This window comes from Pseudonaja textilis, chromosome 3 (genome assembly GCF_049901715.1).
Source record: "Pseudonaja textilis isolate UNSWEBS1 chromosome 3, rPseTex1.2, whole genome shotgun sequence".
Classification (NCBI taxonomy): domain Eukaryota; kingdom Metazoa; phylum Chordata; class Lepidosauria; order Squamata; family Elapidae; genus Pseudonaja; species Pseudonaja textilis.
This window is the reverse complement of record NC_141992.1, coordinates 22,372,686-22,391,858: the sequence shown is the minus strand read 5'-3', so window position 1 is coordinate 22,391,858 and position 19,173 is coordinate 22,372,686. Positions and strand designations below refer to the sequence as shown.

Below are 19,173 nucleotides of genomic sequence, written 5' to 3'. Positions count from 1 at the left end.
CCTCAGTCAGCCAGTTTTGTAATTCTTTCAACATTTCCTGCTATTTTTGCAAATACTGACCTATATGATATTGAATCACAATGAAATAGCCTTATAATAGATCCTAATAGTGACTTATCTTTTATATATAACAACTTACTTTTGGTTTCTTTAGGTAACTTTGTTGGTGGAAGTGTTGATAGAAGACAAATAGCCAGCATTCAGGAATCTGTGGGAGAAACCAGTTCTCAAAGTGTGGTGGTAGCAGTGGACAGGTGTAGTATTGCTTCTGAATGAAGTGTGATAAATTAGTTCAGTAGGATGTAACATTGATTTTAGGATTCACATACTAATTTAAATACTTTTTAAATTGGTTATATGAGCCTCGGTGGCGCAGTGGTTAGAGTACTTGCAAGCTACTTCTACTGCAGTTTGGCAGATCGAATCCCACCAGGCTTAAGGTTGACTCAACCTTCCATCCTTCTGAGGTCGGTAAAATGAGGGCCCAAATTGTTGGGGGCAATATGCTGACTCTGTAAACTTCTTTGAGAGGGCTATAAAGCACTATAAAGCGGTATATAAGTCTAAGTACTATTGCTATAGTTCAGTCAAAAAATGAGAATTAACATTGGAGAAAATGCCATGATTGTTGTTGGGTCTTTCCACTCTCCAACATAAAATGCCATATAATACTTTAAAGTTATAGTTGTCCTATAATCTGAATACAGGTAGTCCTAGATTTAAAACAGTTTGTTTTGTGACCATTCAAACGCCATTGAAAAAAATGACATGACCATTTTTCACACTAATGACTGTTGCAGCATCCCCATAATCACGTGATTAAAATTCAGATACTTGGCAACTGACTCGTATTTATAATGGTTGCAGTGTCGCAGGGTCATGTGGGGAAACTAGATTCGTTTAACATGTTACTAACTTAACTGCAGTGCTTCACTTAACAACTGTGGCAAGAAAGGTCATAAAATGGGGCAAAACTTACTTAACAACTGTCTTACTTAGCAACAGAAATTTTGGGCTCAATTATGGTCATAGATTGAGGACGACCTGTACTATATGGAAATTCTGTTTCTTCAGTGTAGTATCAAATTCAGTATTGCACTATGTACTTAATATTCTATATGTTGAAGATTAATACTGCTTCTCTGGTTTTCATAGGATATTCACTGGTTCTACTAGACTAGATGGAAATGCTATAGGTATGTTGAAAAATTTCCGATGAAATGAAAAGTAACTGGTTCAAAGCTTATCATATTTTACATATCTTATTTCTTAATCTTTTAGTTGATTTTGTTCGATGGTTGTGTGCGGTTTCCATGGATGAGTTGGCTTCCCCTCACCACCCCCGAATGTTCAGCTTACAAAAAATAGTTGAAATCTCCTATTATAACATGAATAGAATTAGACTGCAGTGGTCCAGGATATGGCATGTAATTGGAGATCATTTTAACAAGGTATTTTAAATTTTAAACACTGCAAAACTACTTTGATACAATTTAGATATGAAAATTAATTTGTATGTACTTGTTTCAATTAAAGACCTATAGAGTTTTTGTGGCAAGTTCTTGTACCAGATGGAATACAGATCTGCATTATAAAATCTTAACATGGAATCATCATAGTGTACCCTGCATAACTCATACGCGGGTCATGACAGAAAATGTCAATTTGGTATCGGTTTGTAGGGACTCAGGTCTCTCAGCCTGGAGACTTTATGTAGCAGATAGGCAAAATTACACATTCCTTGTATAAATATTTGATATCTGTTGCCTGTAATTTTATTCTAAACTTTCTTGTAATTTTTTAAAATGGGAAGCTGTATATAAAATGCATTTAAATAAAATGTATTTCTTTTCTGCAATAACCCCAATAATGTAATTCATAATTTCAAGTTTCATAGTTGGTGAATAATTATTATGAAGAGGGCAAAATACAAGTAGGGCGAAAAAGAATTTAATGTGCTAAAAGCTTTTAAATATATGGAAAATTCACTTTTATAGCATGTAAAAGTATATATGGCATAAAAATATTTCCATAATTACAGTTACTGTACTGTAATTATATTAACTGTAGTACCGTTCTGTATTACAATCTTTATATAATCTTTTGTTTCTTGATGATTTTTGTCTATATTTTATATGTAGATTTATTTGCTTATTCTATGTGTATTTGCCTTAAGCTACTAATACTTTAAGATTACTTAGGCTTGAATACTTAGCTTTGATGTACTGTATCTTGGTTAGAATTATGTCAACAATTTTCTGAAAAAATACAAGTTTAGGATTAGGATGATCCTTTTTGGAGAGCTTCAAATCTGGATTTACTCTGATTATGTCTGTTTCCTAGATTCAGAGACAGGTACAACAGATTGAAGCATTGGATTTCAGTAGTCTGATCTATCTAGGATTATTCTTTAAGGGAATTTCTATTTTTCTCATTTATAGGTTGGCTGCAATCCTAATGAAGATGTAGCAATTTTTGCAGTTGATTCTTTGAGGCAACTGTCAATGAAGTTTCTTGAAAAGGGGGAGTTAGCCAATTTCCGATTTCAGAAAGACTTTTTGAGGCCATTTGAGCATATCGTGAAGAAGAACAGGTCTGTTATGCGTTTTGAAAGTAAATGTTTTCTTCTGCTTATTTAATATGTATTAATACTTTGCAGAAAAAGTTCTCTAATAAAGTAGTATTTTCCCTTTAGATCCCCAACTATTCGGGACATGGTAATACGCTGTATTACTCAGATGGTGAACTCTCAAGCTGCTAATATTCGCTCAGGGTGGAAAAATATCTTTGCAGTGTTTCATCAAGCGGCAGCTGATCATGATGGGAATATTGTGGAGTTGGCATTCCAGACAACAGCACATATAGTTAGTAAGTGTTATGAAAACTAACATCCTCAAAAGAAATCAATAATGACCATCTTTAAATAGTAGAAATAATAAAATTTGAAATATACGGTTTTCTTGCTTATGCTACACGTGTATTTCTCATTTCTCTTTATAATATAAAAATGAGTATGGACTGGGTACCAGTTCTCTTCAGACTTAGATTACTCTACAAAAAAATTCACTGACACAAGAATGATTACATTTGCATGAAACTAATTAGTTACTTGACTACTTGCTGGGCCATGTAAATATAATTGATTACAACTTGTAAGATATGCAGGCTTGGTATAGCTGGTCAGCTTTCAATACTGCAATTGACTGCAGTCTTTGACTTTTTATTATTATATCGAAGATCAAATGTTTCCTTCTAATTCATATGGTTTCCTTGAGTATCAACTACCCAAGATATCCAATAATAATGTAATAATTTTTAATGGTGGCTTGTTTTTCCTTTTATTTTCTTCTACAGCTACTATCTTTCAACAGCATTTTCCTGCAGCCATAGATTCATTCCAGGATGCTGTCAAATGTTTATCAGAGTTTGCCTGCAACGCTGCCTTTCCAGATACCAGTATGGAAGCAATTAGACTTATTCGTTACTGTGCAAAATATGTTTCTGAAAGACCACAGGTATTTCTTTTAATTTGTATTTCTCTGAATTTTTAAACTCCAAATCAATATTTCAAGAGAGTTTTTAGAATTTTTCACATTATTTCTTTCCTCTTTAAACTCCAACAATTTTTAGGACCAGCACTTACTGGTTTTTCCTTTTAAAACTGAAGCTTGCCATTATTGAACTTTAAATTTGTTTACCATTCTGGCTGGAGAATACCAGTATCCTGATTTACCAACCTATACTTTTAGTGAATGAATAATATATTTTCAAATATAATTTAAGAAGGTTTATATCTCCTAATTTCAAATATATTTATAATTAAATGCATCCTAAAACATATTTCAGTTTAAATTTTGTGTTACCAGGAGATTTGTGAATTTCTTGTAAAGTGTAGGTTTACAAGTCTTTTAAAAACATTTTCTGGTTTTGTTTACCTTTTTATCAATTGTGCAGCAAGATCTGGTTAAATGGTACTGTATTTGTACTGATTTATTAGCTTTCATCTGTTCACAGGTTTTGAGAGAATATACAAGTGATGACATGAACGTAGCGCCTGGAGACAGGGTTTGGGTTAGAGGATGGTTCCCTATTTTGTTCGAACTTTCTTGTATCATCAATCGGTGCAAGCTAGATGTGCGGACAAGGTAATGAAGTTTTGTGATTATAATTGCTAGTAAAACATATTTTCCCTTCATTCTTTTCCCAAAAGATACCTTTCTGATGACTGTTTTTCTCACATTGTAGAGGACTAACAGTTATGTTTGAAATCATGAAGAGCTATGGCCAAACTTTTGAAAATCACTGGTGGCAAGATCTATTTCGAATTGTATTTAGAATATTTGACAACATGAAGCTTCCCGAGCTGCAAACAGAGGTATTGAAAGCAACGTTACATTATCTAATTAGGTTTAAAATGCTTTAAAAATTATATAAAACAAGAATAACAGACAGATATAATAATATGTTTTTGATGGTTTGTTTGAGAAAGGATAGACTTTAAAATTAAAATGTTCCATCTAGTATTTCCCCTGTATGTTAAAGTTTAATTGCCACAGTCCCCAGTTATCACAATTCTAAAATTCATAATTACGAAAGTTGAAACATGTCTGGAAGACAATTGGTTGGAATAAGCCAAGTTATAAGGCTTTTAAGTGGAAAGAATAAATCTAGGAAACATAATGAAGACTAACTCCCCCATCCTTCTGTCTTTTAGATAGGACCAAGGTCAAATCCAGTTTAATCTCTTTGCCTAATCCCATCAGGCCAAAAGGAATATCAGACACTTGGTTTTTCAGTTGGCCCTCCAGTTACCCTTTACATAGGTGGTGCTTTCTTAGCTAAATTTTTAAAATAAAATAAATCCTTAGAATTTTGAAGTCTTAAGTATTGATATAAGTATAGGTGAATCTGTAAACAAGGGTGAACTGAATATTTTTTATTAAAATGATGATTGTTATATAATCAGAACCCTTCCCTGTTAGCAATCGGAAACATACAACCCTTGATTCTTGTCTCCATAGAAGTCTGAATGGATGACTACGACCTGCAATCATGCACTTTATGCAATCTGTGATGTATTTACCCAGTTCTATGAAGCTCTGAATGAAATTCTTCTTGCTGACATATTTACACAGTTACACTGGTGTGTAAAACAAGGTAGCTTATTTACATATGTGTCACTTATTCTGAATGAATATTTTGAGAGCAGCTGTGTGTGAAATTAATCTTCCTCTTTTTCCTCCATACTTCCATGCATTTCTAAAAAGGATGACTCTGAAAAAAAGAATTATTTTTTTGAAAAAGACAACTACACTGAAAAAGAATAGTCTAAGTTTTCTGTTTTGCTAATGTTACATTTGTGGTATTGGTAACAATATTTCTTCCTTATTGCTTCTTTAATAAATTATTTATTGCATAGCACTGTGATGGCGAATCTATGGCACGTGTGCCACAGGTGGCATGCAGAGCCATTTGTGCCGGCACGTGAGCTGTAGGCAAACTTACCTCACTGTGCATGCGTGTGCCTCAGAGCTGATTTTCAGCCACTTTGAGGCCTTTTTTGGCCCCCCAAAGGCTTGAGGAAAGCTTCTGCAGGCTTTGCAGACTGAAAACAAGCCCCGTTTCATCACTTTCTGTTTTTCCGAAAATACCAGAAGTGACGAAACGGGGCTAGTTTTTGGCCTGCAAAGCCTGCAGAAGCCTTCCTCAAGCCTCTGGGAGGCCAAAAAAGACCACAAATCAGCCAAAAATCAGCTGTGAGGCACAGTGCAGGTAAGGGGGCAGCAGCAGGTGGGTGGCTGGGTATTGCACGTGCATGCATAGGGGTTGTGGGGAGGCGCATTGCCTTCTGGATGCTGGCACGCGAGCACGAGCGTGCAAGCGCATGCACAATTTTTGGCACAGGAGCCTAAAAACATGAGCCACCACTGGCATAGCATGTTCTTTTAGTAATCTAGGAGATGGTCTTAAAGCTATGTTACTTGTCAGATATTAAATAATGTTTTAAATAATTTTTACAAATGTTATATAATGACTGGATAATCAAATTTTTTGTTTGCAATCAAGCTGCAGAATTAAGTTCTTATTTGAAAAATGAACTCATAACCAATTTACATATAATTTAAAGCCATAACAAGTTTTGCAGAATTTTTTTAAAAATGAAACTCTTTCTTGCAATGAAAAGAAACAAAGAATGGTTTTTACATACTATTACACTCCATTTTCTCCTTTAAAAAATTATTGTGAGCGTTTTTTTGCCCCTTCTCATATGTTCAAAATGAGACAATGCTACTCATAGTTTCACACCAAGAAATACTTGCAGCTTTTGGTTTAGATTTTCTATATCACAACATTGCTGGAGTGCAAACATATTTTGGTGCAAGGACCATAGTAGCTTCCTATAAAGCTATTATCATATTTGCAATAGGATACATTTTATTTTCTTCTTTCTGTTCCTTGAAACAGTTTATCCTCTTGCTTCTTAATATTACCCATGGTTTTCTCCTTTTATATTTATAGTTTGGGGTACAGGGGTATGTGTGGAATAGATTTAAGCAACCAAGCTTGGTTCTTATTTGGGTCTTTTAAAAAAATATCCAGACTTTGAAATCTGCGAGTAGATTGTTCTATTGATTTCAATGGAAAGTATAGTTTTTTTAAAGTTTTAAAATGGATTTTGGATTTTGTTTTTCAGGGAACTGAATGATTAGTAATCACCATGATTCTGTATTAGTATAATTATATGAAGAAGGCTGGGTACTTAAATGGTTGAGAACAGTTTTGGAGGAGAAAGATAGCAGTGTCAATCTCTCACAACTTATTTTCAGTTTTGCAATAGGCTTATCACTTACCATTAGGAAGCATCTTGCAGCACAACTAGTTGTCAACTCAAAATGGTCAAGTCTCTGGTGTTACGATAAATGTTCATGCTTTCATTTGTGATTTAATTTTTCTATAGACAATGAACAGTTGGCTCGATCAGGTACGAACTGCTTAGAAAGTTTGGTAATATTAAATGGGCAAAAATTCAGTCCTGAAGTTTGGGACCAAACCTGCAATTGTATGCTGGAGATCTTCAAAACTACCATTCCTCATGTGTAAGTGTACAATATTTCTTTAATGTAGATTATGCCAGTGTTTTAGATCCAGCAGTATTATCTGATTTAAGCATTTCTTTTTTGAAGTTTGCTGACGTGGAGGCCAGCAGGAATGGAAGATGATTCATCTGAAAAACACCTGGTACGTGCTTCAGTTTCAGTACAGATACATGTGACAGCTTCAGATTTATTGGCATTTATCATGGAAATAAAAATTATAAGACTATTTGTTTTTCTCTTTCTGAGAATTTGTATTTCAAAGTATTAATCATATGCACAAGGGAAAAATCATGCCAAGGAACAGCTATAGTATACTTTTATTGTGAAATGTCTGAAAAATTTAAATCATCTTGAAACTGAGATTTGTGACTAAGATGTAAAAGAAGTTAACACAGATACATTTTCTATTAGGAGGTAGACCTGGATCGCCAGTCTTTAAGTAGTAAAAATGCTTCAGAAAGAGGGCAGAGCCAGTTTTCAAATCCCACAGATGACAGCTGGAAAGGAGGCCCTTATTCAAGTAAGTTTGCTTCTCACATTGATGCATACATTTTCAGTCCAGCCTTTTGGGAAGTAAATCCTCAACACAAATTAAGAAGGGCAACTGTGCTTGCATCAACAGCTATATCCAATTTTTGGTACATTAAGATACAATTGTTTCTCCTTTGGTCTCATATCTGATGTTATAGTAATACAATGAGTCAGAGAAACAATTGTGGCAATTTATCACAAATTATTGTATTCACCATGATTCTGCTGTGTTTTGTGTTCTGTGTTCTGTGTTTTGAGGTCCTGTCAGAGCAATATATAGGGCTTCTCTGTGGCTTACCTCAAAATCTTGGAATGTGCTCTCTTGAGAAATAATTGGCTCTGAAATCTCCTTTTAAAGTAAATGTTTGATCTGAGATTGTGTTGGTTGGAGGGCTCAGAGTTTTACTTTGGAGTATTTTATGCTTTAGTGTTAACTGTCCAAAGTTATTTGATTGGTGTGGTTGGTTTCATTGAGTAATGAAATAAATAAGACAAGGTATTCTCTATATTACCTTGGCTGAACCAATTTTTAGAAGTTTCTCAAAATCAAATTATGCTGGTTGATTGTTTCAGCCATTTGAACCAACTTTGGTTTTTTACATGTACAGGTGATATAATTCTAACATGTGTTTATCTTAAAGATATACTAAAGAAAATGGCATGGGTCTTCCAGTTTGAGTTCCTTCGGCGACAGACAGAAATCCGCGATCGTGCGCGGTTTCGGTCTGGGCTCGCTGCTGGAGCACCCTGAGCCACCTGGTTTCGGGGCTAAGCCACCCCGTAGAGGTGGTGAAGAGTGGGGAGACTGCCAGCAGGGTTGAGGAGAGCCGCATCTCTCTTCCTCAGCTGGCCATTACTCCCTTTCCCGAAGGCGGTTGCAGCAGTGGTCAGAAATGGCCACCTCAAAGAAGAACTCAACCAGAAAAGAATGTGCAGGAGGAAGATAAGAAGTGAAAATTTTGGCTGACCGGGTTAAATTGCAAAAGCAACAACTAAGATACCCTGGAATTTAAATTTACAAAAAAATAACATCGTTCCCAAAGAAGAGTCGGAAGCAGCGAAGGAAAGTGAAAAGGGAAAGGTTTGGTTTTTTTCTTCTTCTCTCCCTTTCCCTATACTGACAACTAAGAGACTTAAATAAGAAATTGGAAAAATCCACTTTAACATCAACAGGCAATTAAGCTTAAAATAAAACAAAATGCCAAAGGAATAATAAAGATTCCTGGACATTAAAATTTTCTTTTTCATAAGCAGGAAGGGAGAGAAAAAGAATAAGGGCAGGATCTAGAAGAGGGAGAGACTGCCTGGAATTAAAAAGAATCTACAGTAAAACTTCAACAAGACTTCTAAAAGATACATTTTAACTGAAACTTTGCAATTAAATAGTAACCCCAGGAAGAGAAAGTGAAAAAAGAAAGAAAGAAACAGCTTGCGTGTATTTGGATTATTTAGTGATCTTTGGATTCTTGGTTATTATATTTGAATGACAAAAATCAATCAGGTGGTTGTTTAAAAATTTATACAATGGCACCACTTCCTGATGAATTGAAAATGGAACTTAAAAAGTACAAAGAAGATGCACAAGAAGGGAAGGGTTCTTTTGGCTTTGTTTTTCAATTCTTAGAAATGGAGATTTGGAACTATGAGAAACAACAAAAACATCTGCAAAACAAGAAGACTGGGACAAAGAAGAAGCCATCTTTAATGAACAAGTAATTTTATGTGGGGAAGAAAAAGGAAAGGGGGGAAAGAGAATGGAGAATTTAAGACTTAAAAAAACAACCAAAGAAAAGAAAAATAATTCAAAAAATAAGTATAATACTGGAAAGCAACAGAAAAGGGGAATACAGAAGAGAGAAATAGAGGTAGAGAGACAAGGGGATAAAAAGGGGAGAGAGAAGAAGAGAGGGAAGAAGGAAAGGAAAAGAAGTTACAAAGGACTGGAGCAAGATATAGAGAAACAGGACCTAGTTAGAGATGATGGGTGAAAATCTAACTGAAAAAGGGATTCTGTAAAGGTACATAAGATTGTATTGTTATATTAGTAATAGAAATAACTTTAGAAAATTGGAAACAACGTATGATTAAAATGAGGGATAAAATAGTTAGTGTAATTTAGTGAAATGTTTGTGAATAAAATAAGTGAAATAAGGAACGGGAACATTTTTCATTAGTTAATGTTTTATAAAATATAAGTAAAGGGGGAGAATTAACTATGGAAAGCTTATAATTGTTCCCATAGAAGTATGATATTTAATTGAAAAGTAATGTTAAAGATGTTAAGACTTTAATGAATATTAATATTAATGATAGAATTGAATTGGAATGGAATGTGTTTTAATTACATATATTTATATTTTTTCTTTTTTAAAGAATATAGTGTGTATTTTAAGAATGTACCAAGCAGAATCCGAATGGAAGTTATGTATTATATTGAATGTTATAACTTTAGGGTATATATTGAAGCCTAAATAAGAGTTAAATGGATAAACTTAAAAGATATAAAGGCGTCATACTCCAATCAGTAACTACAGAAGAAACTTTGTTTAATGAGAAAAGATAATAGATAATTGAAACAGGACAGACAAAAAATATAAATATAATGATTTGAATTGAGATGAGATAATTAAAATAAAATTGAGAAAATTAAAAGAGGGGAGAAGCTATGCAGAAAATGTAAAACAGTAATAAGATATGGAATAGAACATAAAAATGAGCATGAAATTGAATTTGTGTCTGTACAAAGAAATGTAACCCGGGATTACGCTACTTTCAAAAAAGATGTTTTATTTGTTTTGTTTTTTGTGAAAACTCAGATAAAATTTACAAAAAAAAGAAGAAAGGAAAATGACATGGAAACTATTTAGAGATAATAATCATTTTCACTAACAACACAGTAGTAGAAGAAACTCATGTGTGCCTGAATCTCTTAAAAACTAATGAATAGTGTGCACTAACTTTGAAGCTTTGAAGTACGAAAAAAAAATTTTTAGAGTAAAATCTAAATATGATATATTATTTCAGATCAGAAACTCTTTGCCAGCCTCCTCATAAAATGTGTGGTCCAGCTGGAATTGATTCAGACAATTGACAATATAGTATTTTATCCAGCAACAAGTAAGAAAGAAGATGCTGAACATTTGGCTGCTGCTCAGGTAAGATATCTGCTTCTATGATTAACAGAGGATTCTCTGTTCTCATTGTGTAGATGTGGAATTCAATCATCAAAGTATAAACTATTCAAGTATATTTGAATTAAGATCAAAACTAGGGTCTGTTCTATTGAAGCTTTTCTGGAAATTATGTTTAAACCCTTGTAACCTGTGTCCTTAACTAATACTTCCTATCCCTGGATTTCCTCTTTAGAGGGACACACTAGATACAGATATACACATTGACACTGAAGATCAGGGAATGTACAAATTCATGTCTTCCCAACATCTGTTCAAGTTACTGGATTGTCTGCAAGAGTCCCATTCATTTTCAAAAGCTTTCAACTCCAATTATGAACAAAGGACTGTCCTATGGAGGGCAGGTAAATATAAAATAGGGTGGAAGGTTTTAGAAAATTATTGTAACAATTATACTGGTTTATACTGCAATCTAAAGTGACAACTGGCATGGAATTATTAATGTATAATATTATCATACAATGTAACATACATGAGAGTAGATCTTATTTAATGTTCAGATGTACAGTTTATTTCAAGTTTCAGTTTCAAAGGTGTTAAGCAGTCATTTCATTAATTTTCAGGGTTCAAGGGTAAATCAAAGCCCAACCTTTTAAAACAAGAGACCAGCAGTTTGGCTTGTTGTCTAAGAATTCTCTTCCGAATGTATGTTGATGAAAACCGCAGAGATTCCTGGGAAGCTATACAAGAGAGGCTTCTGAAGTAAGCTTTGTTTCTAGATTTCAAAGTAATATTATGACAATTCCAACACAATTTCTTCAGGATTTCAGAGGCGACATACAATTTTTCTGTTGAATCATTTTAAATTGGGGAGCTTAAACAAAGCATGCAAAGGAAAACTCATTCAGATTCAATCCTTCATTACAAGCAACTGGGAAATTTTTATGTGAAAACAATCCGGATATAGGTACCCCATGATTTTTTAAAACTTGAATTATTTATTAGAGCTGCCATAAAATTTCCTAACTCTGAAAAGTGCTATTCTGGCAAATTGTTCCTATGTCTGAATTTTGTCCATTCCTTTTTCTTGTATATTTACTTTTTTCTACCTACAGGCCAACTTTTGTTAAGTAGACAATCATTATCCTCATCTATTTCTTGACTTGCAACTGGTCACTAAATGACCATTCAAAATTATGATGGGCCCAGAACAGGTGCTTTATAGCCCATAAAATAATGTTCACCATTGTATAATATTGTGCCACACACATGCACTTAATTTTATGACCGGTTGCTGCATCCCGTGTTCATGTGATTGCAATTTGCTATGTTTTTTGCCAATTTCAGGCAAAAGTTGCCCATTCCAAAGAATGGGCTGGCGCTTAAACTACAACCTTCACTTAACTACTATGAATTTACTTAACGACCACAATGATTCACTTAATGGCCATTGTCATCATTGTCATCTGGTCAGTCATATGACTGCCTCGACTTAACAACCATAACAACTTTGAAAATCTGATCCCAATTGCATTCATAAGTTTCACTGCCTGTAGTAAAAATAGAAATGGAAAAAAAAACTTGTTAATAAATTAATTTAAGGCTATTTAAATTACTTTTTAAAGGAAAGGAAGCTTTATTAAATACAAGTTTGAAAAAATATTAATTAATTAATTAATTTTATAATTCAGATTTTTAAATATTGAATATTAAAATTCATAATATTCTGTTACTTTCTGTTCTTCCTTCTTCTCATACATACCTGAAAATTTCTTTTGATTTGAGCAGAACTAGCAGAACCTACTTCACTAAATTGCTTTCTGTTTTCTGTTCTGTGTTCTGAATATTCACATGTTCTTTTCTCTAGTGTGTGCAGTGAAGCTTTGGCCTATTTTATCACTGTGAATTCTGAAAGCCATCGAGAGGCCTGGACCAATCTCCTGTTGCTACTTTTAACAAAAACACTAAAAGTCAGTGATGAAAAGGTAAGAGAATATGTTTACTTCAATTTCAGAAGAAAACATGGGACTTTTACAGGTTGTGGTAGCCCCGTTCATGTCTACCGTCCCTGTTTTACTGTCCCCATTTACTTCCTTTATTCATGTTTATGTTCATATCTATACTTGTTATCTTGTACATGTTTTACAAACAAACAAAATAAAATAAATAAATAAGTGTAGATTGTGTGAGGAGAAGTGTAGATTGTGTGAGGAGCAAGGCATATAGGATGGGCAGGATTCAGCCCTTACCTGATTAGGGACAATTTATGTTCACTGTTGAGTTATACTCTTTGAATTGATGGAGTGGTAAAGAAAGAATTAAGGCAAGGGTATTCTAGTGGCAAGGTCAAGGTGTAATGAGACATAGGTTGCAGTTGATAGAATTTTGAGAAATTGCTGCTGAAATATTTTGGTCAAGACCAGTTGAAGATGAGTAGGTTTTACAGAAGCATATTTTTTAAATGTGGATATTGCAATGCCATTCCCTGACTGTGGTAATTGTACCTTCAATTGAACCATACTATTTGGATGAACAGACTTCTATAATTTCTTACTTTTTCTCTCCTTTCTTCCTCCCAAGTTTAAAGCACATGCATCAACATACTACCCCTACTTATGTGAAATAATGCAGTTCGATCTGATCCCAGAACTCCGAGCTGTGCTGAGGAAGTTTTTCCTGCGCATTGGTGTGGTGTTCAGAGTCTGGATTCCTGAAGAACACTTGCGAACAACAGGCACTCAATCCCTTGCATGGTAGTTTTGTGACTGCTGTTTACCAAAGCTTGAATAATGCTCAGTTCACTGAATGAAAGCATAAACAAAGCAAAGAAAAACGGATAGTTCTCCAAAGAAGAAGAAACTACAATAATGTGAACAGCAGGGTTGTATTGGCCAATCTGGTATTTCTGAAGGCTCTTTCATTACTACTATAATTCTGGCTGTCCTTAGGAATAGCTGTTCACATTTGACAATTTATTGCAGTAAAATGTCATGTCCTTATCATTCAGCTTGTCTGCTCAAAATGATTTTGCAGTAGTTCCCTCTTAATACCTTCCAGCTGTTTGCTCTTAAGCTGTTGGAAATGATGAAGGCCCTTTATATAAGTTTGTGATGCTAGCAAATGTATTAATAAATATTTGAGAAGATGAAAATTCGTTTGAAAATTGGCTGGAGCGTTTCTCCACCAAGAATGCATACAGTTGAAAATGACTTGGTGCTGTCTCTTCTTTCAATACAGATTTGAATGATTTGGTGCTGTCTATTGTGTATATTGTAGCAAGATGGTGACTAGGCAGTAATACATGTAGTCACCCAGTTAAAATCCAAATCTCCCTTATTGCTAATTCTGCCGTACCTTGCAGAATGTAAATGGTAAATCATTTTCAGAGGAGCACTGTATCTTCTCTAGAGCTGATCATTATTCATCATCTGAAAATTCCCTTGTTACTGGGTTACTATCAATAAAGCAATCTGCAAAATGTATTATGAAGGAAACACGCTTCCCAGAAACTGTAGCAATTCACACTGCCTTTTAATTCAATTATTGCATCTCTCATGACTTGAATGTTTAAGAAGTTTGAAAGCTTTGAAAAAATGCTTCTGATTCTTAATCTCTAATGATTATTAAATACTAAGCAAATGACAAACTCAAATTCTTTGATTAATTTTGAAGTGCACATTGAATAAATCAAAATTTATACTCGTATTTCCCTTTTGGAGTAATGTATAGATTAACATTTGGGTAGAAACTGTCTATCTTCAATGTATTTTCAGATATTTCTATTTTTGCTGCCGAACTCTGAGTTATGGTTGTTTTAATGGCTTGGTTAATGCTTTATTATTATAAGTTGTATAAGACAGGAAGTCTGGTTCCTATTGGAACCACTTGATTTATTAATATAAATGCACATGTACTTGTGAAAGAAGCCTGCTTTCTGGAGCCAATAGGAAGCAAAGTCACCGTTCTGTACTATTGGCTCTTCTGAATTTGGGTCTAAGGAGGGATTTTAGTATTATAATTATTATAAGACTAAGTCTTACTATTCTTGGCCCAATAAGAAATAGTTTTGTAAGATACGGCAGGCAAATTCTGTATAGTTGTAATAATGTAATGGTTTCTACAAGAGGGCGGGAAGGAGGTAATTTCTGTCCAAATGTATTAAAAATGCAAAAGTATTAAATATACTTTTTCTTCTTATTGGCAAGCATGAACTGTAAGGTGTTAGTGAAGTGGGGAGCAGGGAGACACGGTAGATGGGTGACTGCAGCCCTAAGGAAAATTCCTGAAAAGGTTCCATCCAAAGTGACAAGTGTGATGAAGAAAGTGAAACTTTTAGCTCTGTAAATTGAGTCTGGCTATTAACGTTGTTATCATTGTTACAATTAGGGAAGAGTTATGGCAGGATTTTTTTTTCTAAATACTAGTGTGCTATCTCAAAGGGTTTCAGTAATAAAGCGGTATAAGTTTTCTTTTTTTTCTTTTTGCAATTCGTAGATATAAAGAGTTTATGACGTTTTAATTTCTCTACCAAAGACTTTTTTACATAGCAAGTGAAAAATATTGTTTTCTGTGAAATATGTTGGAAAACATATAAACAGTTCATTGGAAAGGATTGTGATAAAACATTAGCTTACTTATTTAGTTATTTATGTTTGCAGTGAAGAGGGATTTTCACTGTGTGCGGGGGAAAAAGTTATTTATTTTTATATCCTGTTATTTTAATCCTTGTACTGACCTGAATTCTTCTTTAATTGGACTGCTTTTGCCCATTTCTATAATTTTTATGTCAATATGCAAATACAATGTGGTCTTCATCACTCTCTCTCTCTCTCTCTCTCTCCCTTGGTTAAATGTTTTCTGTTCAGTTGTGCACCTCTTTGACTTCATTAAAGAAGGATGGCAACACTGCAAGTTATGTTTAGAACCTGAATTAAAAGTGCAATATGCATAGGGTTTAAAATAGTTATCTTCCAAAGTTTTGCAATGTAAAGCACTGTGAAGAAGCATCTTTTGTGTGATCTTTACTTATAGACAGAATAGCCTGATCATAAAACTTAAAGCCTAGACAGTAGCATTAAATTATTCATTTTCTTAGGAAAGCTTTATTTAGCAGCCAACAGTTACATTTTCAAATGGCTAAGACTTTAATTAAAAATATGGGTGGGAATCTAATAACCATGTAATTATCATGAAGGGTAGCACGTGAGTATCTGTGTGTGTGTTTGTATGTGTTTGAAGATGTTCCATAATAGCCTTTCTTTGTGATATTCCTGAAGATTGTGAAGAATGGTAATAATGGTACATGTATTATTTGAATGTGTTTTTGTAATGATTGTGAGCATCAATACTGCTTTGTTTTGGCAATACCAACCTCCATGGACAATCATAATAATGTTAGGAATATTCTCTAAAATTTTCTATAGTAATTGATTTAAGATCAGATCGAATAGGTTCTGCAGGGTAAACACAATGTTTCTTGTATCACTTCTTTAAACACTCATGAAATTTTGTTTGAGCTGGGCGTATAACACAATTCTATATCATGAATCCAGTGCAAGATGAACTGACACACAATTCCACGTGCAGGCACTTGTTGATCTCTTAGCAATTGTAAACTTTAGACTTGCATGTCACACTATAGTTGCCTCTTCCCCTTCTGATATGAATCTCCCCTTCTTTTGTCAGCATTAAACTTTGCTTTTATTTTATACCTTCAGTAGCAGCAATTGTGATAAACATGGAATAGATTCCTTCTGAATCAAGTTTGCAATCCTGATTCTACCAAATCAGGTTTGCAACACTAATTTAAAATAATAGTTTGATTACTATTAATTCTGGCCATGGCTAATAGCAGATGAAGTATTAATCTTATCATTTCAGCCAAAGAACAGGAATACATACAGAATAGTAGTAAAAAAAATGAGGTAAGAATGTAGATCCCTGCCTCACTTGATCATTCAACACTTGGTCTTATATGTACTCTTATATTCTAAAATAGTTGGTGCAACATAAGTTAGTGAAGTCACGATGCAAACATTGAATATACTGTGCAAAAAAGTGTACAGAGCTGTATGTAATCTAATACTTGAAATACTTGGAAGAAATATTTTACAGTAAATGGTCTAGAAAAAAGCCTAGCAGGAGCAACAAAGCCCAGCATCGGCATCGAAGTGACTTCCAAAGTGATTGCTCCCTGGATTATCAGGTGGAGCAAGCATAAAACATGGTTTTATGTTTATATCACTTAACAGTTTAGGAAGGGGTAGTATTATATATATTCTATAATACCAAGCCCAGTACAAAATTTCCATCCCCCTATTGTAAATTGAAAATGAAGTTGAAAACCCAGATATTTGAAATCTGCAAATTTGCACATAAGGACCTCTTTTTTAAAAAAAAAAAGATTGAATAAAAATTTGCTTAAATGCTTGGTGCATTGCATTTTTAAAAAATAATTCACCACTGTTATACTCCCACTGAGGTTAACATAAGCCAGTATAAATTGCCAGTGAAATTTGTCCCTATTAATAAATATGTTACAGTTCAATCAAATGGTGTGATGTGATTCTTGGCTTGAAGCAAAGCAAAAGAAAATTTTGATTTGTGAGAGGTGCAGTTCTTTAAATGTCTTGATATTTTTGTCCAGAATATCTCTTTGCAACTTTAAATAAAATATACTTCGTGCAACATGTATGTTTTATCTATATAATGCTTAAAATTAGTTATAAGCTACTTTTTTTCTTAAGAGACCTTCTATTATGAAGTACATTTAATATCATTAAGTTAATGAAAAGCATTCCTTGCCCGATGGATGTATACATTTTTGAGAGAATAGTGTAATTATATACTGTAATACAAAGTTATGTAAAGTTTTTATATAAAATATTATGAAGAATGTTGTATTCCATGCTTTAATCAGGTGGTAAATAAAGTTTAACATCAAACATTTTTTTTTGGACCTTGTGATTAACAATTTATTTCTACTATTTTTTGTCACCTTGTCAGGGAGTATAATGTTAAAGGCTACAGAACAGAGACATAGGTTATATTTCACCCTCAGTATTCAGAACCTCCTTGGACAGATAGTCCTCATTTAAGGACCACTTGGTCAATTACTGTTCAAAGTTATAATAGCGCTGAATGAGAGGGACTTGTGAATGAGAGGGTTCTCATAGTTGGCAATTTGGGTGTTTGGCAACTGGCTTACAATTACGATGTTGCAGTAACCCATGGTCATTTGCTTTCACTGATGATTTCCCACAAGCAAAGGCAATGGGAAACTAGCAAGAAGTTGCAAATGATCACATGACATTGCAACCACCCTGGATTTGCATAATAATGGCAAATGGGACTGCTGGAACTGCCGTTGTAAATTGACACAGTCATGTCACATTGCCTTTTATGGCTGCATCACTTAGCAATAGTTTTTAGTCCCAATTACTATCAGTAAGTGTAGTGGAATCTCCACCTAGAATTGGGAGAAAGAAATATGAAGAGCTAGTTAGCTTAGAGATATTGCACAGCAGAAAGCAATTGCAGACCTGCCTCTCCCTCCAGAATCCCTGAAATCCTTAACTGGCTGTTCTCAAGACAATGCAATCAGTCTGGTGCGATTCCTATAAATAGGCAAGAAACAGTAAAGAAGCAACTCTGATCAGCTCACAATGTAACTGGTTCCTTTGTATCTAACAGTATGCAAGGGCTACATATTTTGCTGCCAGGATGTGAGGAGCACACCAATTACTGAAAACAAAGGTTCACATTTGCCACACACAAATGTGTAGTTTTGGATCATTTTCCTCAATAAATAAAGGAGTAAGTAATGTTTTTGATTCATTTGAGTCTCTTTATCTAGTTTTAGGACATGTATGAAAAGCATAACACTATATTTACACAGAATTATTGAAAATTCAAAACATTACACAAATTTTTATGCAGCACAGTATACTAGAAGAGCACTCTTATAATCTATGGAACCCCCCAAATTGCTGATAATGCTGATAAAAACCTGCAGTTTGAAATCTACTCCTTTATCAGACTTATGAGATACACACTTGGCTTAGTACAACTCAATAGTTTATACTATTGTAGTAACTGATTTTGTAATTCTTCTGTGACTGTGTCAGCAATTAGGTTTGAGGGACTGGAGACAGGATTGACACTTTACTAAAGCATTAATTGCTTTAATTGATTAATTAAACCAGAATTGCAAGATTCATAAAAATATGAGAACAGAAGCACTAGCATCAGCTTCTGGACTGAAGAAGCTTCTTTGCTTAAAAGTGAAATATTTTCAAGGAAAATACCAAGAAAATCCAGTTGCCTTTTGCAAAAGAACTTTTGGGACCACCATAACCTGGACGATTGAGATTCTCCATAGACAAGCACCAGCTATGTTAGATCATTTCCCCCCA

The 19,173-nt window shown here is 34.1% G+C and overlaps 1 protein-coding gene across 3 annotated transcripts in view; it reads left to right on the top strand.

Annotated features, from left to right (window-relative positions):
* ARFGEF2 (ARF guanine nucleotide exchange factor 2) overlaps positions 1-17,707 on the top strand; it is a 47,442-nt gene extending 29,735 nt beyond the window's left edge. For 2 of the 3 annotated variants that reach the window (XM_087929015.1, XM_026697510.2), the window contains 17 exons: positions 155-254; positions 1,156-1,196; positions 1,282-1,451; positions 2,442-2,593; positions 2,696-2,868; positions 3,355-3,515; positions 4,015-4,145; positions 4,246-4,375; positions 5,022-5,157; positions 6,959-7,097; positions 7,185-7,239; positions 7,509-7,617; positions 10,653-10,783; positions 10,995-11,163; positions 11,383-11,521; positions 12,627-12,744; positions 13,340-17,707. In XM_087929015.1, the coding sequence (XP_087785141.1) occupies positions 155-254; positions 1,156-1,196; positions 1,282-1,451; positions 2,442-2,593; positions 2,696-2,868; positions 3,355-3,515; positions 4,015-4,145; positions 4,246-4,375; positions 5,022-5,157; positions 6,959-7,097; positions 7,185-7,239; positions 7,509-7,617; positions 10,653-10,783; positions 10,995-11,163; positions 11,383-11,521; positions 12,627-12,744; positions 13,340-13,516 (2,231 nt within the window). In that variant the 3' untranslated portion in view covers positions 13,517-17,707. Of the gene's footprint in view, positions 1-154; positions 255-1,155; positions 1,197-1,281; positions 1,452-2,441; positions 2,594-2,695; positions 2,869-3,354; positions 3,516-4,014; positions 4,146-4,245; positions 4,376-5,021; positions 5,158-6,958; positions 7,098-7,184; positions 7,240-7,508; positions 7,618-10,652; positions 10,784-10,994; positions 11,164-11,382; positions 11,522-12,626; positions 12,745-13,339 lie in introns of those variants that run through there. The other variant, XM_026697512.2, reaches the window with a different exon arrangement.
* Positions 17,708-19,173: the final 1,466 nt, after the last annotated feature.